At 40.0% G+C, this 22,902-nt stretch overlaps 3 protein-coding genes across 8 annotated transcripts in view; 2 read left to right on the top strand and 1 right to left on the bottom strand.

The window, feature by feature from the left end:
- Positions 1-53: 53 nt before the first annotated feature.
- On the top strand, positions 54-4,188 carry smug1 (single-strand-selective monofunctional uracil-DNA glycosylase 1). Its single transcript, XM_044122990.1, has 2 exons — positions 54-691; positions 2,294-4,188. Exons 1-2 carry the CDS (start codon positions 404-406, stop codon positions 2,825-2,827), a joined length of 822 nt encoding a protein of 273 aa, XP_043978925.1. The 5' UTR covers positions 54-403; the 3' UTR covers positions 2,828-4,188.
- Positions 3,129-14,119, top strand: LOC122834494 (calcium-binding and coiled-coil domain-containing protein 1-like). Of its 4 annotated transcripts, none has more exons than XM_044122987.1 (15): positions 3,129-3,202; positions 5,079-5,136; positions 5,708-5,857; positions 5,968-6,070; positions 7,171-7,376; positions 7,514-7,726; positions 8,725-8,873; positions 8,949-9,018; positions 9,592-9,846; positions 9,943-10,056; positions 10,296-10,391; positions 11,224-11,311; positions 11,393-11,547; positions 12,398-12,480; positions 13,522-14,119. In XM_044122987.1, the coding sequence occupies exons 3-15, from the start codon at positions 5,726-5,728 to the stop codon at positions 13,547-13,549; spliced, it is 1,692 nt and encodes a 563-aa protein (XP_043978922.1). In that variant the 5' UTR covers positions 3,129-3,202; positions 5,079-5,136; positions 5,708-5,725; the 3' UTR covers positions 13,550-14,119. The 4 variants fall into 4 exon arrangements, with proteins under 4 accessions (XP_043978922.1, XP_043978924.1, XP_043978921.1 ...); XM_044122989.1 differs by lacking the exon at positions 3,129-3,202 and adding an exon at positions 4,596-4,671 and having other exon boundaries at positions 8,785-8,873; XM_044122986.1 differs by lacking the exon at positions 3,129-3,202 and adding an exon at positions 4,596-4,671.
- Positions 14,120-16,079: 1,960 nt separating this feature from the next.
- The window catches only part of LOC122834493 (retinoic acid receptor gamma-A-like), a 48,157-nt gene continuing 41,334 nt past the window's right edge, over positions 16,080-22,902 (bottom strand). For 2 of the 3 annotated variants that reach the window (XM_044122984.1, XM_044122982.1), the window contains 7 exons: positions 22,746-22,894; positions 21,434-21,575; positions 21,061-21,224; positions 20,753-20,929; positions 20,387-20,591; positions 20,115-20,273; positions 16,080-19,098 (listed from right to left, as the gene is read on the bottom strand). In XM_044122984.1, the coding sequence (XP_043978919.1) occupies positions 18,788-19,098; positions 20,115-20,273; positions 20,387-20,591; positions 20,753-20,929; positions 21,061-21,224; positions 21,434-21,575; positions 22,746-22,894 (1,307 nt within the window). In that variant the 3' untranslated portion in view covers positions 16,080-18,787. Of the gene's footprint in view, positions 19,099-20,109; positions 20,274-20,386; positions 20,592-20,752; positions 20,930-21,060; positions 21,225-21,433; positions 21,576-22,745; positions 22,895-22,902 lie in introns of those variants that run through there. The other variant, XM_044122985.1, reaches the window with a different exon arrangement.

Below are 22,902 nucleotides of genomic sequence, written 5' to 3'. Positions count from 1 at the left end.
TGGCTAGATTTGGCTGCAGTCTAATTAGCAGCATATCGTTCTGTTCTTCATTCAGATTAAGATGAGGGGTGTCCTTGTTTGGCTTATTAGCAGATCATATTTAGGGTTTAAACATGATCTGTGATGATGGTAATTGCATTAATTTTGCAATCTATCTTCTTAAAGCAACCTAGACTCGACGCTAAATGCCTGCAAAAGAGCTAATACAGTAAAGTTGGTGGGCTAAGAGGGAAAGACGGTTGTAATTACACAAATATTCCTGTAGATGGCACCAACACATTCTGTGTAAAATGCAGCATCAGAAGAAGAAACTGTTGCGACTCTGTGTTCTGGCTTTAAGCTGTGATCCATAAAAACAACTTAATGCGCCTTTTTAGCTTGACAATCAGCGACTTATTTAAATATGTTGGACGGCAGCACGTCTGGGAATGAACCGGGGCTCTCCGCTTTACAGAACCGGGGCTCTGAGCCCGCAGATGGGACCCCGTCCTCCAGGTTCCTGCAGGCTGAGCAAGAGCTCAACGCCCTCCTCCGGGGGCTCACTTTCGGAGAGCCCGTCCGCTACATCTACAACCCGCTGGAGTACGCCTGGGACACCCACCGATGCTACGTGGAGAAGTACTGCCAGCCCGGGAAGACGGTGCTGTTCCTGGGGATGAATCCCGGACCTTTCGGCATGGCGCAGACCGGGGTGGGCATCGTCAGCAAGAGCACTGTTTACATTTAGCCTGCTCTGCAAAACTGTTGTACCAATCTTTAAGGTGTTTTATTAGAGTTTGATGTTAACAAAAAATACAATAACCGTGAAGCGGAAGAAAAAAAAAATTGAATTGGGTTTTTTTTATTTCACAAATAGAAAATCTCAAAAGTGTGGTGTGCATTTTTGTTCACATTCCAAAACTGTGATTCCCCAAAATAATATACAATTCAACCAATTAACTTCAAAAGCCGACTAGTCAGTGAACAGGCTATTGGGTGCACAATGCGCTGTACACATCTGAAAATTTAAAGAGTATGGTACGATGCTAGCTGAGAGGGCAGCTAAGGAGCCTAAATCAGAGACACAGGCCCATGATAACTGTGTAAGAGTTGCAGAGACCCACAGCTTATCTGGCAGGGCTTGTTGACAGATCAACTATTATTTTTCCTCACAAATCTGGTCTTTATCGAAGAGAATTGAAAAATGCCATATCTGGGAAAAAAGACAAAAGTCCTGTTTTATCACATGTGATGTAAAATAACAGCAACCATATGGAAAAAGGTGTTAGGGTCAGATTAGACCAAAGTGGAAGATTTTGGCCTGCATGCAAAGGCTGTGTCTGTGTGGAGGAAAAATAATTGTAATTTCAACTATTTGTTGAAATTGTGGGGCTGCACAGTGGCGCAGTTGGTAGAGCTGTTGCCTTGCAGCAAGAAGATCCTGGGTACGATTCCCGGCCCGGGGTCCTTCTGCATGGAGTTTGCATGTTCTCCCTGTGCATGGTGGGTTCTCTCCGGGTTCTCCGACTTCCTCCCACAGTCCAAAAACATGACTGTCAGGTTAATTGGTCTCTCTAAATTCTCCGTAGGTGTGTGTGTGAATGGTTGTTTGTCCTGTCTGTTTTCTGTGTTGCCCTGCGACAGACTGGCGACCTGTCCAGGGTGTATCCCGCCTCTCGTCCAGAACGTTAGCTGGGGATAGGCACTAGGAACCCTCCCGACCCCATTAGGGGCAAAGGGTGTATAGAAAATGGATGGATGGAAGTTGAAATTGTCACAGTTTTGAAATTGTGACGGTATGAGACAGGTAATTTGTCATTTCCCAGTGCTACAAACCACCAGTTAGAGGCAGTTGGAGGGTGTTAGCGCTGTCAATCACAGTGTCCTATGGTGCTGCTCATCCTACCTCCCCTTTTCCCCATTGCTGTTTGCTATGCTGCAGCTAGCACAGCCTGTTGTGAATGCTCAGTCTAGTTAGCATGGCCACCAATGAAGGTATAAAGGCTTTTTCTGTATTGGTAAGCCATCAAAACATTTAGTGGAGGATGATTGGCAGCACTAAGACTCTCCCCCTGATTCTGATTGGTTGTTTTTGATTGGAGCGGTTCATTTTTTTCAGATGGCATTAGTAATGCAGGGAGAATGTGGAGGAGATTGATCTTATCACAGATAATCTGTCTCATAATACTGTCACAACATCGTGACAGATTAACAAATATGTAAAAAAAAGAAAAGTTTTGTTTTTGTTTTAAATAAAAGTTACATACTGCACCGTTAAGGTTCAGTATGAGTGACGTGTTTCTGTCTGTTTCAGGTCCCGTTCGGTGAGGTGAAGTCAGTCGTTGATTGGCTGAAGATCTCAGGTGAGGTCGGTCGCCCTGCTGAGGAGCATCCAAAGAGACGGATCCTAGGCCTCGGCTGCACACAAAGCGAAGTGAGCGGCGCTCGCTTTTGGGGTTTCTTCAGAAAGCTGTGCGGCGAGCCCGAGCAGTTCTTCCGCCACTGCTTCGTTCACAACCTGTGCCCGCTGATCTTCATGAGCGCCAGCGGGAAGAACTTGACGCCGCCAGAGCTGCCTGCAGCGGAGCGAGAGAAACTGCTGTCCCTGTGTGATGCGGCGCTCTGCAAAGTGGTGGAGGCGCTGGACGTCTCCATGGTGATCGGCGTGGGGAAGGTTGCGGAGCAACGGGCTCGGCGGGCACTGTCTGCCGAGGGTGTAGTTCATGTACGAGTCGAGGGCATCATGCACCCGTCGCCCAGGAACCCGCTAGCCAATAAGGGCTGGGAGGAGGTGGCTAAAGCCAAGCTGGCGGACCTGGGTGTCCTCCCTCTCCTGAGTAGCAGCTAACGAGTTGCAGATCCAATCTGATGATTCATCAGGAGGTGAAGAGCTGCTGCAAAAGGCTGCTGCTAATACCTTCCGACCACATGCTGCTTCCTATACAGCTTGTTATCACAAACACCGTCTCTGACCTTCCTCTTTGACCTTCATGTGGAGAAATCTTAACACAGGTCTACAGAGTTGGCATGTCTCCCCGTCAGTAATGACTGCAAGAAGTGCATTAAATATTCATCCTCAGAACTACAAAACATCACTGTTTCTGTTGTAGAAACTGTTTGTACGTTTTAGGTTTCTTCTCGCTGGTAGATTGCCCACATCTGAGAAGGGAGTTTGGTCCGTCGTTATGCTGAACTTTATGAAGGACTCATGCAGCCTGGAAAGGTAGGGTATTTTATTTCTGAATGTATTTTGGGCTAAATTGGTATGAAAATAAGAGTAAACAAAAGTTTCTGTAATTCCGGATGTGGTTTATAACCCCAGGGTCCGAATGCGCCAGCCTGCCTTCCTTCCTTTTCTTGCTACCTTTCTGGTACTTCTTTCCTTTTTTGTCTCTTTCCTATCTTCCTTCCGTCATTCTACCTTTGTATCCTACTTTGGTTCTTTTGATTGTGTCTTTCATTTATTCCTACCTTCTTTTAGTTCTTTCGTTCCCCCTTCTGTCTTCATTTTCTTTCATTTCATTCTGTTATTCTTTCTGTCCATTCTTTCCTTTCTTCCTCTCATTCCTTGCATCCTTCCTTTCTTTTTTTTGCTCTTTGTGTCCCTTCTTACGTCCTTCGTTCCATGTTTATGACTTTGCTACTTTATGTTTTGTAGAAATTTGAGTCGCTCCGTTATGGGTAGGGACATAAACTCTTCATCTGAAGTTTGCCAGTGAGCATTTGAATGATTGAGAGTGCATTAAATATTAATCCTCAAAACAGAACCTAGTTCTAGTCAGATGAGACCAAAATCCAGTTCTCTGTGCCGGGCCACAATTCAGCGGGGAATCAAACAGTTATTTCTTCCATATATCTGAAGCTCAGGACACTCTGTTCCCCTTTTATGTTGTAATGAAAATGACAACAAATATGTAGAAATAAATCATCAGTTAGACTTTAGTTTCTCCTGCCATTTTAGTAGTTTCTCCTGTCAAACCTCTAAAATGGCACCTAAATGTAACCATGGCTACATCTAATATCTACGTATGCTGTATTACATCCTGCTGAAAGAAATGTTGCACGTGAGACGCTATTTTTTATACTTCTGTTTGTCTTTTTTGTTTTGTTTTCATAATGTATTGGTTGTTTTCCTCAGGTCTGTTTTAGGGTTCTGTGTCTTTCAGGGTTTTTGCTACTAAAATAAAAACACTTCTTTCTACAAATTAATGTTAAATCTTTTCTTAATATTTTGTTTTCTGGAAAATATAAAAGTCATAAAAAATTAATTTTTTACCTGTGATTCAGCATGTTTTTTGCCACTTAGTATAAATATTTTCGCAGTGTGTTAAACAAGCACCAACCTAGTTTGAAAATATTTATAACAGGAAGGCTGAAAAGGGAACTGCACTTGGTTTATTTTGTCTTTTTGAGCTTCCAGCCTCTGAAGAACTGCCCTGTCTTGAAGCTTGTTGAAGATTAAATTGATTTCATCATCAAAGAATGTTGGCAAACTAATGAAACATTTATTGCCAATTTGAAGTCCATGGTTAAATCGGAGGGGTCTAAAATATGTGAAGTCTTACTGTTTTATTAGCTTGCCTTCTTTTTCTCTTATTTTTGGTTGTATCTTAACCGTGGAGCGCCGCTGCACTGCCATCTAGCGTCCAACGTGGGAACAACATTTTAGCAAAGTCACAGGATATAAATATAGTAAGTGGCCCACAGCTTGCCCTGAACATGAAACTTAAAAATAATGAATTTGCTTAAACAACAAACATTTTCTATATATACATATAGAAAAAAAAAGGTTCACATGACTTTAGCTATTTTTGTCCCTTGTTCTTGGTATCATTTACACGGTGTGACAGTATCTCCCCAGTCCTGCACAGCCTCTGATTATTGCAACATGTCCAAACTACAAGTAGCACACGCTTGGAATATGTTTTCTTTTCTGGGAGTTGAAGTCTTTAGAGCGACTTTGCCCCCTTACCAGCGATGCACTCACTACATCTCCCATAATCCCTTCTGTATCAAGAGATGTTTATGTGGACTTCACATGGTCCAGAGGATGTTGTGAAACTCCTGCACCTGACAGAATTGCTCATCACTTTCTCCAGACTGATCGGATCTCTCACGAGGAGCTGAAGGCAGGACTACATTTCTCAAGAGATTAAGGTCTGATTCATTGTTCATTATCAAAATTTGACATAAAAAAAAAAGATACTAGCATTAAGATGAGTTTTAAATTGATTTTTAAAATTTATAGATCTAAACTTAGCAAGTGTGACATTATTTTAAGTGTCTTGGATTGAAATTGACATTTTTAAAATGTATTTCCTCTGAAACTTTGCTCAACCAAATTTAATAATGTTTTTTTCATGTTAGAAGGATTAGATTAGTTTTTACTGTGACTAAGTAAAATACTTTTAATATAACCCATTCCAAAATCTGATTCATAATTTCCACTATTCCTATTGTTTACTCTTGGGGTATTTAATATGACTTGCAGGTTTTGCTTGAACTAAACTCCAACAGACGGTGTGTGTGTGTGTTCGTGTGCGTGTGTGTGCCTGTGTGTGTGTGCGTGCGTGCGTGTGTGTGTGTGTGTTTGTGTATGAGCTCCTTGCTTGCTATGAGCACACAGCTGCATTCCTGAGCTCAGCTATCACCTTTCATCAGCTGTTCTCATCCAGAGGGAAATTGGAGCTCATCAAACCAGACCCATGTGTGTTTTCTTCCTCAACAGCAGAGCTTCCTGTTACTTATGGATAAACAGCCGGCGGTGGTGTTTCGAAATGTGGGACAGTTGTACTTCCCCCAAACCAGGGTGGAGTGCCATTACAGTCTGACATCAGAACATGGGTGGAGCAGCAGTGACTGGATAGGGATTTTTCAGGTATAATAACCCACGTTAGCATCAATTTTTAACCCTTGAGCGAATGATGGAAAGAATCTGCTTCGCCCAGTTTATGTTTTACGGGTTGTACTGTGTCTCCTGTGTGGCAGATGGGCTGGTCTTCAGTCAAACAGTATCACACCTACACATGGGCTCTGGTTCCTGAGGGCTACACGGAGGGAGCCAGCGTCGACCACTGTGCCGTTTTCCAGGGTACCAATTAAATTTATGAATTACTTGCAGCACGTCTCACCACGCTCAGCTACAACATAATCAGACTGAATCTGTATCGGTGCTGTATTCACAAAGCACTTTAAAAACAACACAGCTGACCAAAGTGCAATAAAAAAAACCTCAAATATAATAACGGTGACTGTAAAAACGAACACTTCAAGTTGAGTTAAAAATTAGCTTTAAGAGAAGATTCAGTCATGTCAACAACAGCTCTTTAACATTTTTCCACAGGTGAATCCAAAACTATTCATACCTTTGATTTTTTTTGATTCTTCTTTCACTTTGTTTTGTTATCATTTTAAAGACACCTGCCTCCAACAAAAATGATTAATAATTTGCATAGATTTGGGGCTGAACTGCAACCGTTTACAAAAAAAAAATCAGTAGTTTCTCAATATTCTTCTCTATTATAACTGATACATTAAGCTTTGACAGCATTCTGCTTTTTTGTAGAGAATAACATATTTTGAAATATATTTAATCTGGTCACCGCAAGTTTTTAACATCGTAAAAGAAATTTCAGAAATGATACATTTGGTGTCGCAGCGTTTAGACATGCAGATTCCTGGCACTATAACACAGAACAACAAAAAACTGCTTCTGTACTTATATTATTTTATAAAGATTCAGCCAATGTGAGTACATTGAAGCATTGAAGATACTTTCTCTCATAGCGGCAAAAAATGAATCAGGCAATATTGTTAGCTTTTTTGAAACTCTGCACATTTCCCCCCCAGTTGTAATATAATTGATGCATTAAGCTTGTGTGGTCATTTTAATATCATAAAGCACAAGATGAATTTTGTGTGCCTAAAAACACCACAAGGAATATTGAAATCATGTTTTGCATTTTAACAGAAATGTGTAAACTATTTATAGTTAAGTAGAACAGGTTTATAAATATGCAGCTGTTACAAGTTTTAAATGCTTTTCCACAGTTTCCAGTACAAAACCCAAAGACCAACTAAGAATATCCAGCTCAAGAGCTTTTTATCTATTAACCTGTTAATGTTTAGGTTTACCATATTTGAAACTATAAGCCTGAGTATAAACAGTAAAGCTTTATATTTCTTCTGCAGCGTCGTACTTGCCTCGCCCCAGTGCTGTGGAGTACCAGTTTGTTTATGTGGATAAGGTGGGAAGGGTTTGTGGTCGCAGTCGTTCGTTCACGTTCTGTGCCCCAAAGCCGCTGGAGGAGCTGGAGACGCTGAAGGAAGAACAGGACGAGGAAGATGGAGAGGAAGAGGAGCTGATGCTGGTCATCCCCAGAGCGCAGCTGCTGCAGGTGAGGGAGGGAAACTCCTACATTCACTGTGATGGTAAACTGTGATGAAGATGCCAACGTTGAGGAATTAGCGAATCCTCTTACTGGTTTCTGTAAAAAGGAATAAACTTGTCCATGTTTGCCTTTATCGTCACCAGAGTCGGCTCGAGCAGAGCCTCAAAAAACAGGCGGGCTTGCAGCGAGCTCTGGATGAAGCCAAGAAGGAGGTGGAGACCGAAAAAGAGACCAGCAAAAGAGCAAGACTGGAGTGGGAGACGGAGAGGCAGGCAATGAAGGAGGAGATCAGTGAGCTCAGAGGCAACCTGAGGCAGAGCTGTGAGATGCTGAAGAGGCTGGAAGAAAAACACACGGTAAGAAGGGCCTGGACTCTGAATCACATTTGTTTTTATCCACAAACTAAAACACACTGAACATAAATCCCACAGCTAAACTGTCTTGAACACAAAGATATCCCCAACCCTATTTACATTTTCACAGATTTTTCACATTGAAACCACAAACCTAAATGTATTTCATTGAGATTAAATTTGATAGATCAAGACAAAGTTGTCTATAATTGTGAAGTGGAAGGAAATGTTCAGTATATTAGCAGATATTTTAAAAAAGTGGAGTATAGCAGGAACTGAAATAATAGAGAGAAAAGACTTCTATAAACTAATGATGTCTCTGGAGGAGCTGCAGAGAGCAGCTCTGCTGATTCTACCAGGACTGTCAGTCTGCTGGCTTTTATGGATGACCAGCAAAATACAAACAAATATGAGAAGTCCCATTTTTCTTTCTCCACAAACCTGCAAGAAATAAAATAACCAAGTGGAATAATGTGCTTTGTATAAATCAGACTAACATTGATTTTTCTTTTTCTTTTTTTTTACATGCAAAATGCTTTGTGATGTTAAAAACTAATATTTTGCATAATCTTGAACATACCATCACACAAAACGTGGCCATGGCAGCGTCTTGCTGAGGATATGATTCTTTTAAAAGAGAGAGAGGCTTACAAACCAAGCTGGAAGCAAAAAAAAAAAAAAAAAAAAAAAAATCTGTGGTGAAATTTTTAATTAAATTTCAGGTCTGGTCTGACTAATTTCAAGCACAGAAAATGAAAAAAAAAAATCAGTCGCTTTAGGTCCAAATTTGGTATCTATATTGCTCCTATGACTTAGCTTTGAGTCTAAAAAATAACTGCTACTTGTAAAGGAAATTTGGAAACCATGCTTCAATATCCTCCCACTCCTCAGTTTTTGGAAAACTCTTTTCATCCATTTAAAGCTTGCAGCTTTAATATGGCAAAAGGTTTCCAAGTGATATTTTCTAAAACACTGTAATCAATCATGTCTTATGCTGAAAGGATGTAAAGTACAGTCAGGAAATTCAGAGATCTGAACTGAGAAAACTTGTGGCTGAAAAGGGGGAGAACCAGCAGCAAGTCCAAGACCTGAGGGACGAGGTGAAGGTTCTGGCTGACAGAGAAGAGCAAGCAAACATGGAGCTGCAAAGGTAAGAGTCTGAAATATTTATGTGACTGCATCTCATTAATTGCAACTAAAGCTAACTTTATCTTTGTGTTCACAGGTTGAAGGAGAGAGTGAAGAAAATGTCCGCCCAGATAAAGCACGATGAGGAAAAAAGGAAATCCCTGCAGGTATGAAACTCTGATGGTAGCTTAGTCACAAAGATGGGCAGCTTTGTGAAAAGAACAAGTTATGTTTTACTTTCACTTCAGTAAGTTCAGTATGAAATATCGCTACTCTTACTTGAGTAAAACCTCTGGATACACCGTCAGAAAAACTGAATGAAGAAAAAACCTGCTTTAACAAAAGATTCACCAGATACACACACACACACACACACACACCCACGCACGCATACACACACACACACCTGCAGTTTCTTTGGAAAATTTTCATTTGCCTGATTTCGTTCTTTTGTAATTATGTTATTTATATAAATAATTTTCATTTTGGTCTTTAAAATACCAAAATTTACACATGACTTTATATTTTTGTCCATTCGATGATCCCCAAACCTGATGTTTTGATCAGTTACTCAGTATTTAATACTTTTTACTTTTGAGTAATTTCTTGGAAGACTATTTTTTTTACAGTTACCTGAGTAAAAATTTGTTGAAGCTACTCTTACTTGTGCACAGTTTTTGGGTGCTCTGCCCACCCTCTATCCCTCTGATTGTTTCAGTGACTCTTCACCTCTCCCCCAGGTGGAAGTGGAGGCCTCGGCTGCAGAGCTGCACAGCCTGCAGGAGCAGCTGGAAGCCAGCGACCATGTAGCCGAAGGCCTGCGCAACGAGCTGCGAGACCTGAGCACCCAGCGGAACCACACCCACGCTGAGCTGCACCAAGCCCGCCTCCAGGTGGCGCAGTTCACCCTGCAGCTGTCAGACCAGGACCTGGCCCTCAGGGAGGAGCGGGCCACCTGGGCCCTGGAGAGAGAAGCTTACAGGCATGCAGCAGAGGTGAAGATCCAGCAGGACCTGGTGCAGGGCATGCGTGAGACATATGTGGAACCAAACTTATTCTCAAACCTATTTTTATCATTTTTTCGGGTGCAGATTGACAAGAAGAAAGTCCAGGATCTGACATGTGAGCTGCAGAGGAAGGAGGAGTGGCTCCAGGAGGAGAGGACTGAACGAGACAACCTGGAGGCAGAGCTCGGGAGAGAAAAGGTGAGGTACCAAAACACAGCAAGAGTCAAAGCATCGACACACCATCCGCTCAAAACGTGAAGGGCGTCGCTCATGGTTGCTCAGAATGTGTTTCGGAGAAGCATGCCAGAGTTCGGCGGAGTTCTTTTCTTACACGCACGCTGGCAACCAGGGCAAACAGTTCCCGACATGTGATCAGCGGGACAGGAGGCGGGCCTTGTCAGATGTCCCAGGGTGTGAGGTTGCTGTTCCCCCTGCAGGTGCTGCTGAGCGACGCCAAGCGAGAGCTGCAGCAGCTGAAGGCCGCTCTGAGGAAGGTCCAGAAAGGCAGAGAGCAGGAGCTACTGCACAAGCAGGCAAGGCTTCAACGCCACAAGCAACTCGGGGTTCATTGTGAAACTTCTCTCATCGTCATCGTTTTGCTTGAACGCGTTATTCTAAAAATCCTAGTGAAACATGATTCCCCGATGCCCAGCTTCATCTCTAGATGAGATGCATCTTCTGCTTATCTGATGCCCAGCATGTAGACTGTGTAGCTAAATATGTCACTTTTAGTAAATAACATCATTTTTAGTTTAGTAAATAAATAAACTTTTTGTTACCAATTTGTGCTTTAAGTCCAGGTTGTTGAAATGTGATTCACAGTGTTAGATTGTCAAAGTAGAAACCTGACATAAACATATAATCTCTAATCGCAATTCACAGATTGTAATTTACTATCAAATATGATCATCAAACGTTTAGCTTCATACAGTTTGGGCAGAATGAGCCCGTTTTTAATTTGAAATTAATAAACTAGCTGTAATGTGTCGCGTGTCAAAGTAGGTAAACTTACTGCACGCATATTCCAGTTTACGCTTTTTAATTACTTTTAACTGAGTTGAATATCTGAGTTAAAATAATCGTCTAAAACCAAACCTCTCTTAACCTGGAGTTATAAACGTGAAATAGAGCTAAGCAAGAGTTGAGAATTATTTACCTTTAAATTGAAGTGAAAACAAATCTTCATTTATTTCAAACGTAAAATGTCACAAAAAAATAAAATAATTAAGAATAAAAAAGAATAATTTCAGAAGTTCGCGAAACGTTCTGCCTGCTGTTTTTGTTGTGAGTGTGTGTTTTTTCTCCACTTACAGAGACATTATACTAAACTTTTTTGTGATAACCTGTCTGACTGAAACCTTCCAGGATTTGGTGACCTGCATTCGGCAGCTGGAGATGAAGCTGGGCATCGGGGACGAAACGAACCCAAACAACACAGAAGTTAAATGTACTTGTGAGTATGGAAAAGGATTTTCATGAACCGGACCGGCAACTTTTTCTAAGGAGGCTTAAAATAAGGAAAATCTTGAAACAGCTCCAGGTTCTTCATCTGAGAAAGGGGATTTCGCTCCATCAGCTGCTCCCAGATCTGCTTCTTCATCTTCCTGCTTGGTGGAAAGATCCACCGCTGAGATCCCAGCTGAGACTCTGAGCCAAAGCGAGGGTGACGAGTCGCCCGTTGACTCACAGGTACGGCCGCCCGCCTGCTCTGCCCTAAACCAAACAACCATTAACAGCGCCTGCATTAGGGATTGACCCACTCTGAGTGGGTCAATATTTGATTGTTGTCTCAAGAGATTCCTGCAGCTCTGCTGTGTCATGAGTGTTTGCTCCAGTTTCATTGTTGAACATCCGGGTTTACGCCTGCTTCAGAAACCGGCCGGGGCAAGACGGTCTGTCTGCAGGGACGGTGTGAATAAATTAGACGAAAGCAAACAGTGTGGAATAAGAAAAATGATAAGATAACCAAAAATCACCTTAATAACTAGCCTGTTAATATTCAAATGTAAATCATGTAATTGCCATTGAGCACAGAAGAGACATATTACATTTTTAATTTAGTAAGCATGCAAGGCAAATGCTACTTTATGTGTTTGGATTATTTTGTTCCACCCCCCTTGTGTTGTCTTACGCGACAGCAAGTTAACTAAACAAACTCCAAGCTTCAGGAAAGAACATCATACTGTTGGAATGTCACCAGTAATTTTATTATCTGCAGTTCTGTTGAAGAGATGGAGAAAAATAAAAAAACAGCAGACCTAATAATAAAAATGTTTATGTTTTTCCTTTATGTGCCGCAGCACAGCTGGCTGCTATGTTAAATTAGAAAGCAGCATGTTAAATTACACTGAGAAATCACTTCAGAAATTTGTAATGAGCCACATCCTCCTATGTTTGACATGCAGAAATAATTTTTAGTTTTCAATGTAGCACATAAAACTCATATTTTCCTGGAAGCTGGTAGATCCGACCCTGGAAACACCGGTCGGCATCACAGGCTCCGACTCAGGTTTTTTTTCCATTTTGTCTGTGAAATCAGGATGAAAAATCTCAGCTCAACAAACCCCAGACCGGCGAAGCGAAGCAGCTGATCCTGCCTGAACTCGTCAACCCCGTCTTGAGGTGAGAAGAGTCCAGCCACACAGAGCACTGCTCTGAATATCCTCTCTTACACAATCTTTCCTGAGAGGCTGTGTCGCTGAAACACATCAGAGTGGAAATGTACATCGCGCTGATGAGGACTTTTCATCCCTCCATCGTGATGATATGTGTCATGTTTAATTTGCGGCTTTTGATTTGTTTGAACCACTCTTTTTTTTTTTTATATCAAATGATGCATACAACTCGAATGATTAAAAAAAACAAAACAAACAAGAAATGGCAGCACAAGTTTTAATTATTAACACAGAGTCAAATACATGCACACAGCCCAGTTTGCACATGAACCGCATGCTTTTTGCAGTCATCAGTAATCTTCCATCTAGCTCAAAAAGGTTGATTTCACTAAATCTGCCTGCTATATCCAACTATATCCAGGAATAAACCCCCATCATGCTGAGGGTTTGTTTTCTGCCGCTTATATTGATGCACTTCACAAAGATGAAGGAATAATGAGTGAGGACTACCTCTAAACTAACCTTCAACTAGAGGGCTGAAACGTGGACATGTTGGGTTTTCCAACAGGACAATGGTCCTAAACTGGACTTTTAATGGGTAAAACAGGTTCACTGATCTGATCCCTGATTGATGATGCTTAGAAATGTGCTGGGCTGCGTTTAAAAGCCAAGTCCATGCCTGGAAACCAAGCAGGCACAATGAGCTGCACCATTTCTAATGAAAAGAGTTGAAACATTCCTGCCAGGTTGGAAAAACTGTGCAGTCGATTTTCCTTCCAAGGAACATTTCACCAGTGAGTCGCCAGAGACATTAAGTGCACATTTAAAATAACACAAGTTCTAAATAACTGTGTTTGTATTTAGGAAAAACGGTTCAACTAAATCATCGAAAGCCCCAAATTATTGTGAAGCTGCTGCCCACGGTGACGGAGGTGTACCACAAATTAAAACTCATTTAAAATCAGCTGCAAGTTAGTTGTTTATTGTTCTCTATTACGATATTGTTTGATTGCGTGTTCTGTGAAACTTTCATCTGTTTTCTCTGCAGTGAGCTGGCTGACTCCCCAATGTGGTAACAGAACAAGGAGCAAGCAGCTTTGGTGCCACTAATTTGAATCCAAACTAAACAAAGAGCATTTAGTTAGCATTTGCTTCTTATATTTGTGAAAATGCACTTTAATTTTATTTATTTTTTTCCTGAGTGGTCAATCATGTTATAGGAAATATTTCTGGTGTTAGGTGTGACCCTCGACTCAGGTTGCCTGGATTGTAGTACTTGTAATTCAGTCCTCTGTGTTCCAGCCTTTAACCTTACTGTAATGTGAATATGTGGCAAACGTTGTGAGAAATATCCCGTTGGCCTGACTTTCATACTCTACGTGTTGTTCTGGTGCTATTTTGGCCCCAGGGTTTTGCATGAGAGCATGACTCCTAAAACCGTGTCAAATGTGTGGGCGTGCGATCGCGGTCAAGTGTGAAATGGTCTGTTTCAGGAACGTGAATGCCCCTCTGCAGTGCCGCCGTGTTGGGAAACTGTGTTCAGGGTTCTTAGTAAAATGCTAGCAAGTGTTGTTGTGTTTCTGTGCTTTTCTGTCAGGATACTGACAGAAAAAAAGATCCATGATCATTAAAATGATACACAGACATCTGCATGGTGGAGGTCTTCACTTGACTGGAGTTAAAGCTGTTATTATTATTATTATTATTATTATTATTATTATTATTATTATTATTATTATTATTATTATTATTATTATTATTATTATTATTATTATTGCAGGGAAAAATTCTCACTTTAAAAATACTTTATTTAAGTATATGTAGTTAGTGTGAAAAATTATGTAAAAGTAAAAATATTTACCTTTTTTTTTTGTCTTTTTACCAAAATCATTAAAAACACATCGATCGTCTCCTTTGTGGTGAACAGCACTCAGTTTACAGAGAGAACAGCACTTAGCATCCTGTTATAGAAATACTGTATCAAAATCACCTATAAACTGTAAAGACAGTTAACAGTTGATAAGCTTATTGTGAAAAAAAAATTCCTCTTTTTGAAAAAAAAAAATTGTAAAAACAATTACCGTAAACTTAATTAGCGAACACTGTTTAAAAACAGCTCTTTTTGAAATACTGCAAAAACAGTGAACTTTAATTACCTTTATTTTATTAAAATAAAAAACTGCAAAAACAGTGAACTTTAATTACCTTTATTTTATTAAAATAAAAAACTGTAAAAACAGTGAACTTTAATTACCTTTATTTTATTAAAATAAAAAACTGTAAAAACAGTGAACTTTAATTACCTTTATTTTATTAAAATAAAAAACTGTAAAAACAGTGAACTTTAATTACCTTTATTTTATTAAAATAAAAAACTGTAAAAACAGTGAACTTTAATTACCTTTATTTTATTAAAATAAAAAACTGTAAAAACAGTGAACTTTAATTACCTTTATTTTATTAAAATAAAAACTGTAAAAACAGTGAACTTTAATTACCTTTATTTTATTAAAATAAAAAACTGTAAAAACAGTGAACTGTAATTACCTTTATTTTATTAAAATAGCTCTTTATAAAAAAACTGTAACAACAATTAAATTTAATTAGCTTCATTTTTAAAACCTTGTTTTCGAAGTACTGTAAAAACAGTAAACTTTTAATTTTACTTTATTTTTTTTTAAATAGCTCTTTATAAAAAAAACTGTAAAAACAGTGAACTTTAATTATCTTTATTTTATTAAAATAAAAAACTGTAAAAACAGTGAACTTTAATTACCTTTATTTTATTAAAATAAAAAACTGTAAAAACAGTGAACTGTAATTACCTTTATTTTATTAAAATAGCTCTTTATAAAAAAACTGTAAAAACAATTAAATTTAATTAGCTTCATTTTTAAAACCTTGTTTTCGAAGTACTGTAAAAACAGTAAACTTTTAATTTTACTTTATTTTTTTTAAAATAGCTCTTTATAAAAAAAACTGTAAAAACAGTGAACTTAGCTTAATTCATTTATTTATTTTTAATTGTTCTTTTTGAAAAACTGTTAAAACAATTGTTCTTTATTATCTGTATTTTGTAAAAATTGCTCCTTTTTTAAAAATGTTTCGTCTGAAGTGACTTAGTTAGAGCCACTATGGAGGCTTTTAGGAGCCGCAGATTGCTGACCTCTGATTTAGTCCATAGTCCTGGTTCCTACGTTTTGTTTTCTTCTTTTCAGCTTTTCTAAAGGATTCAGGTCTGGATACTGAGATGGTCATGGGAGAAAGTTGATTTAGTGTCTGGAATAATTTCTGTTAATTAGGTGACCTGTTTTGAATCAGTATCCTGCTAATATCCCTCAAATAATCCATTTGTTTATTTTAATTGAGTTAATAGAAATCAACAGCTAGATACAAGCAGCAATTTTTAACCTACGTAAAAATGTCCTCAAATTATTATTTTAGGGTGAGATTATGTTAAATAAAATGAGATCAAGTTTTAAGCATCTTTTCCAGTGGTTCCCACGAATGGTCTCCATGTCTGTAAATGTTTGTTGGAAGAAAAAAAAGTTGAGACAACTGGACACAATAATGTCTGAGAACAAAAAAAATGCTTTTATCAAAATACAGGAAATATCATAAAACATTTAATAGTAAGCATAAAAAAGCAAACATAGTTTCAGCCTCTCGTGGAAATGTAACCAGAGCATTTCAACACAGTTTTTGAATTTGTTTTGTAGCTGTGTGCAATAGTCAGAGACGTGAAAGCTAATTTGGTTTCTCAGATATAAGAAGACACAAGATGAACGTCGCTCCCTGAACATGCCTGGAATAAAATATTAAAGACATTTATCAGCAACAACAAAATGCAGGAGAGATGAGATTTATCCAGCTTCATTATTTAAAAATAGAGTACAATCTTGCCCAACACAAAGTGACTTATCTGTCTTTGGTCTTTTATTGTTACATATCTATGCTTATAAAATTGCTGGCTTGAGAGTTTGGCGACAACCTCTGTGGTTAATTTATTGCACCGGCTCAAATTCAAGATAATTAACATCAGAAACAAAGCATTTACATTGAAATTAATAAACATTATACGATCTGAAAAGATCATGAGAAGTGTAATTTTGACTGGTGCTATGCAATTACTATGTTACAATGTGTGTGTGTGTGTGTGTGTGAGAGAGAGAGAGAGAGAGAGAGAGAGAGAGAGAGAGAGAGCAACGTTTAGATCCAACAAGCAGAAACACACCTTAATGAAAATCCTGACAACTTCAGTTTTGCCTTTTTGATGACTTTTAATCTGATTATTAATACTTTGTTTTTAATATGGAAAACCTCAATACTTTTGGTTCTCAACACAAGTCTTTCATTTGATCAGTTTTTATTCTATTTGCAAAGAACTGTAATATTTTATTTCACTAAAATATCACCTTGTGCTTCAGCAGGACACCCGTTTACTGCTGATGCTGGATGATCATTTTTGATCAATTAACAATCGTTCCAATTAATTCATCTTTGAGATGAGGCTTTTAACTCTAAATAACCTCTTCAGTAATGTTTTCTAACTTGTAACCAGAGCCGGCCCAAGGTATAGGCAAACTCCTGGGATATTTTATTCGTCTCTGATGTCAAACTTTGGAACGATTTGACCCCAAAGTTGAAGACGCTCCAGTCGCAGGTCGGATAATCTGTGGGATCACCTAACGACTATTAATACAATGCATTTTTCTCTATTTTATACATTAAACACTAAAGTAACACATGATAGTTTGTACAACCTAATGTGTGCGGTACTGGTTTACTTAGATGCAAATTGTCAGAAGTACTAATTGATATTTTATATCTTTTAAAATATTTTAGACGAACAACCCAAAACTGTTGACTTTCCCAATCCTGAGTGGATTTCAAAATGACATATTTATCAACAATCAACCTGCTTTTAAATTTTCTCCAAAGGCTTCTGGACATCAAATTTAAAATGAAAGTCCTCTATATTTAAAATGTAGCTTTATTAGTTTATTAATTTATGGATTAATAAGTTTAAGCAGGCCAGTGATGGCTCTCCAGATCAAAACCCGCTTTGGACAACTTTGGACCGGCTCTGCATGCATCCAGTGTGTTCAGCATAAACCGATGATACAACATATTCAATTTAAAATGCATCATTTTGAGAGTTTCATCTATTAAATGTATTTTTAATATTTTATAAATGTGGCTTTAAACATGGAATTTGTGTACATATGGAAAGCTACTATTTTTGGCATTATTTTTAAATGTTTGTTTCTTTAGCCCATCTGCGCTTTCGAGCTTGAATTGTTGAAAATGGTACACACACACCTACACGCACTCCCTCACCCCCCCACACACACACCCACCCTCCTGAGTATATATATTTAATTTAATATCTGCTTAAATATCTTTACTTGCAATATCACAAGTTCTTTCTTGACTTTATGTGACTGGGATTTTTTAGTTTTGCAGAAACGGTTACACGGAAAGGTGAGACAGAATCAACCTGAGAGTGAAAGATGACCCCTCTGAAGATTTAGAGATTTTGATGGGGGGTCAGAAATATTAAAATAGATTTATAAAAAGGATGAGAGATATGTCTTGTGTTTGCATTTTTTTTTCCTATTTGGCACCAGAGTTAAAACACCAGCTTTCCTATCATCCTCTCAAATAGTTTCAAGACAGAAAACGTATTGCGATTTTTCTGAGTTTGAGTCCTGCTCATGACTCTCTTGTCTCTCTATCGCACTTTTAAATGCTTTTGTCCAATAAAGCAGAAATTAAAAGGGTTAAAGTTCAAACTTCACACGCATCGAGTCGAATGAGAGTAAAAAATCGACCAAACAAAAGAAGAGGCAAACAGACGTAAAGGTAACATGCTCAGGAAAAGGACGTACACAGAAAGAAATAAGTTGCATAATCTCTGAGAAGTAATTCTGAGAAGACATTCGTGGCACATGAACACCATGTAGAGCTCAGCTGCTGCAATCAACCACTTTAGACAAAGCATAGCCCTTAAGAGACAGAAGAGGAGCTCCTTTTCTTCCTCCAGCAATCCTTGCTGCTCTGTGTTGAACTCAGGAATTTTTATTTTTATTTTTTTGCAAAGTCACGTCGATATTTTAATGGTGCCCTCATTCATCCACTGAAATGTAGTGCTTTTTCTCTTTGTTTAGTTGCTTCCTATTCTGAATTGAAAACAGTTTCCTTGAAGTCAGTATGTACAGTTTATCATAATGTCATTAACGAGCCTAAATCTGTGAGGTGGTGTCGCTCTGTGCGGCTCAGCGGTCTCTCAGACAGGAAGCGGCCTTCCTCTCTCACTGCGTCTTTCCCGCCACGGCCTTCTTCTGTGCCGCCTCCCCCCACGGCTCGCCGTCGCTGTCCGCCCCCCACTCCCTCTCCTCGTCCCAGTAGTCGTCCTCTTCCTCCTCCTCTTCCTCTTCGAAGGCCGACTCGTACGTGGACTTCTCCTCCTGCTTGATGGCCTGGATGGCCGGGGGAGGGGCCGAGGCGCTGTCGCTGGAGTCGCTGCTGTCCTCGAAGGCGTCCGGGTTCTCCAGCATCTCCCTGATCAGAGGCGGCATGGGGCCCGGGATCTCCGTCTTGAGGGTGATGGCTCGCTCTGCACCTGCGGGCGAGGAGAGAGGCTCCACGTCAAAACAAATTGCTCTCCTTTCAGAGGAAACAAGCAGGCCTAAGCTGTGCAGATGCACACGGTGCTTTGAAAACGTACAAACTTCAATTTTATTTGGATTTTTAGACATTTTACACAGAGTGAAGCTAAAAGAAGATGCTTACAAAAAACACCTGAAAAGTGTGGCATGCATTTGCATTCAGTGGGAGAGGAAATCTGAAAAGAGTTGATGGGGAAGGCGGCTGGAGCTGAATGCAGAGCACAGCTTAACTTGAATATGTTAAGGAAAGACTGCAAACGATCCATTTTAGTTACTTTGCAACCCAAAGTCCCAACCATGAGTGACAAAACTGTGCAGACATCTTCTGTGTACATATTAAGGGATACAATATAGTGAAACCTCATAAAAGAGACCTATTATGTTTCCTTGAATAGGTTAGGATAGGTCTAAGAAATATACGAAACATGTTCATTACATTTTCTGGACAAAATTTTTAGTCAATGAGATTGTCTAGTCAGTTCTGCCTGTTTTGAGCTCCTTTCAGAATGAGATGTCTCAGGGCATCTTGTTACTTTAAATCAAAATAAGCTGCTGCTGGCCACGCCCCCAACTCAACGTTTAAATTCGTTTATAAATATGCCTACAAACAGATGTGAAATTATACAACCGCACATCTTTGAAAAGCAGACGTGGCGCTTCCTGCACAACCAACAAGAATGAAACAAGTGGTTTCTGGATGGTAAGTCAACTACAAAATCTTTGTCTCTTCCAGCAGCCATTGCACAGCAGTAAAACCAGGTGACCAAACTCAGCTGGGCTTCGCTGGCGCTGCTACTTTGGCTGTTTTTCGAAGCACTAGAAACCCAAATGGAAGTATGAAAACATAAAAATGAGGGATTTTTCATAATATGTCCTCTTTAAGATTACAACCGGGAGAGGAAGACTTACGTTTTGATCAACTGAAAAATACTCCCGAAGTTTTATAATAAAAAACAAATAATTCCCTAACCTTTGGTGCTGATTCCTCGCAGGTCTGTGACTTTCATCAGCATGCGAGGGAACATGTGAGGCTTGTTCGGGCGTCTGCGGCGAGTGTAGATCTTTAGAGCCTCCAGCAGCGGCTCCTGGAGTTTGTCGACCTTCTCCGGCTCTTCCAAGTCCATGCGGTCTGGTGAGGGGCAAAGAGGAAACAATATTAACCTCACAAACAGCTGACAAGAAGACAAAAGCAAAATGAGACACTTTAAAGACTCAGTGAACCAGCCGGCTCACCAAATTTACCTCCACAAATGAGACAGATAGCACTCAGGAGCCCCGTCTCTGTGTCGTCCATCTCCAGAGGCAGGAGCTGACCGGCGAAGGCAAACACCAGGTCTGTGAGCGGCCCGAAGCCGGCGTTGTGCATCTGGGTCCTGTTGAGAGTCAGGCCATCTGAGAACGTCATTGTGTCCTGCTCTGGAGTGTAGCGGGTGCATATCCTCAGCATCTGCGCAAGGGAAGGAAAAACATTACAGAACACAGGGGGAAAAAACTTGACAGTTTATTAAAAAAAACTAATATTTGCTTTGTCTCAACTAGTGAAGCAGCGTGATGAATGAGAAAGCCTTGGGAAGGTGGAGGGTGTGTTAAGCAGGAGAGGGCTAATACCAGGATGTCCAGGCATGCAGATTTGAGGAGGGTGATCTGGTCAGCGATGGTGAGCGTAGTGAAGCCTGGTAGTCGCTTGGCAAACTCCACAATCTTTATAATGCACTTAGTGGAAAGCTCACTGAACTTATCCCACAGGCCCAGGTCCAGCTGCACTCTGTGGTCAGCGCTGGAGTTCTGGGAGAGAGAAACAGGGACACTTTTTGTCTGCGCAGAGTCGGCACTGTGGTTTGTTTTTCCTGGAGAGCAGCTAGACTCGGCGCTGAGTGATGCGGACACTCCGTCGTGCGTGGAAGTCAAAAACTCACTGTGGTGTATTTTCCCAGCTGGCACAGAGACGGGAATGTCTCTTGGTGAGCTTTGCTGACTTTGTTCACAAGCTCCTCCAGTTCTCCGCTGAGCTCGTAGTTCTCGGGCAGCACCACCTCCTCCTTCACGTCCTTCTTCTTCTTGTTCCTGTCGTTGCGCACGGCTGAAGGTTGAAGAAAATCCGGTTACTACAGGGTGTTCAGCTATGATGTTGCAAATTTGGGATCACAACAACTCGCAGGCCCACTCCACACTTATTGGCCCTCCTAATAAAGTTTTAAATAAGTTTTCAATTAAACCTAAGTCTAAGTCAGCTTGAAAAGGTTAGATATAAATTAATTATCAGGAAGAGTTGTTTTCCAGCCCACAGACCTTCTTTGGACATGCCGACCTCAAAGCACTTCTGCAAACGACAGTATTGGCAGCGGTTCCGGGTCACTTTGTTAATCTGACAGTTCTTGTCTCGGTGGCAGGTGTATACCATGTTCTTCTGGATACTGCGGCGGAAAAATCCCTAAAAAAGCAGAAAAGACTCTGATTTATCCCCTTGTTCTAAGTTTCCGGGACAGATAGAAACAGGACAGCTCTCAAAATGTTTCCACTTTAGCTAATAATAAAGGTAGAATATAATCCAGTTACCGTGTCTTTCAAAGTATTGGTACCCCTTCAGATTTTGTCATGTTGCAACCTCAATGTATTTGATTGAATTTTAACGTGATAGACTGACGCATAGTCCACAATTATGAAGATGAAGTAAATATTACAAACCTGAAAAGTGCGGTGTGCATTTTTATTTGGCCACCCTGATTAAATACTTTGTTGAATCATCAACTACTTTTAGTTTACGTCTCTTCCTGCTTTTAGAGACAAACATTTTTGCCAATTCTATCTTGAAACTGGTTTGTGAACATCAATCTCTAAGTCAACTTCTCCTAGTCAAATTAGAGATAGGTTTGGACTTTGACTGGGCCATTCTAACACAGGAATATGCTAAAAATGAACCTTCCCACCAGTTTTAGGATTGTATGCATCCTAACAGGTTTTCTTCCCATTAATCTGTTCAGTTTAATTTCCACGAGTGAACTTCTGGATTTTTATTCTGGTTATGAGTGAAAAGAGATAGGCCTACATATAAATTCCCGTCTTGCTTTTCCTTTCTCTGAACTTTGAGACACTACTTTGAGTTGGTTTATGACAAGAAACCCTAAACAAAGCTCTTGCATATGTACATGCTGCAAATAAATTATTAGAGAGATCATGTTTTTAGGATTTCAAACATTTTTAAACAGCTGCAATCTGTTTTTGTTAACATTTAAATGCCATTGGGCTTAATTTTTATGTAAGTAGTCTGAAATATTTTAAAGTTGAAATTTAAATGACAACTTCACATTTATTTGGTTTTTAAAACTAGATGGGAAACACCAAACTACCAGATTATGCTGCGTGCCTGTGCAGTGGCAGTGAGTACACACCAGGGGGCAGCAGCAAACACACAGCTGCACTCTTCACACATCTGTTTGGCTCTCGGAGAGCATCAGGTTCCCACTCTGGGTTTCTTTTAAACTGACCTCAGCTGTTCAGCTTCTTCTTCTTCTTTTTCTTCCTCTTCTTCTTCTTCTTCTTCTTCTTTTTTCTTTTTTACACATGTCCTGTAAACTCTGCATGTACCTCTGGCTTCATTTACCTTGCAGCCCTCACAGGAGCTCACTCCGTAGTGATAACCAGATGACTTGTCCTGGCACACAAAGCACGGCTTGTAGACCCGCGGAGGAGGAGGAGGGGAAGGGGAGCTGGGCACCATCTCCTCTGAACTGGTGCTCTGCGTCTCCACCGCTGCAGGG

Source organism: Gambusia affinis, linkage group LG07, assembly GCF_019740435.1.
Source record: "Gambusia affinis linkage group LG07, SWU_Gaff_1.0, whole genome shotgun sequence".
Lineage (NCBI taxonomy): Eukaryota > Metazoa > Chordata > Actinopteri > Cyprinodontiformes > Poeciliidae > Gambusia > Gambusia affinis.
The sequence above is the reverse complement of the archived record's forward strand: the minus strand, read 5'-3'. Positions and strand labels throughout refer to the sequence as shown.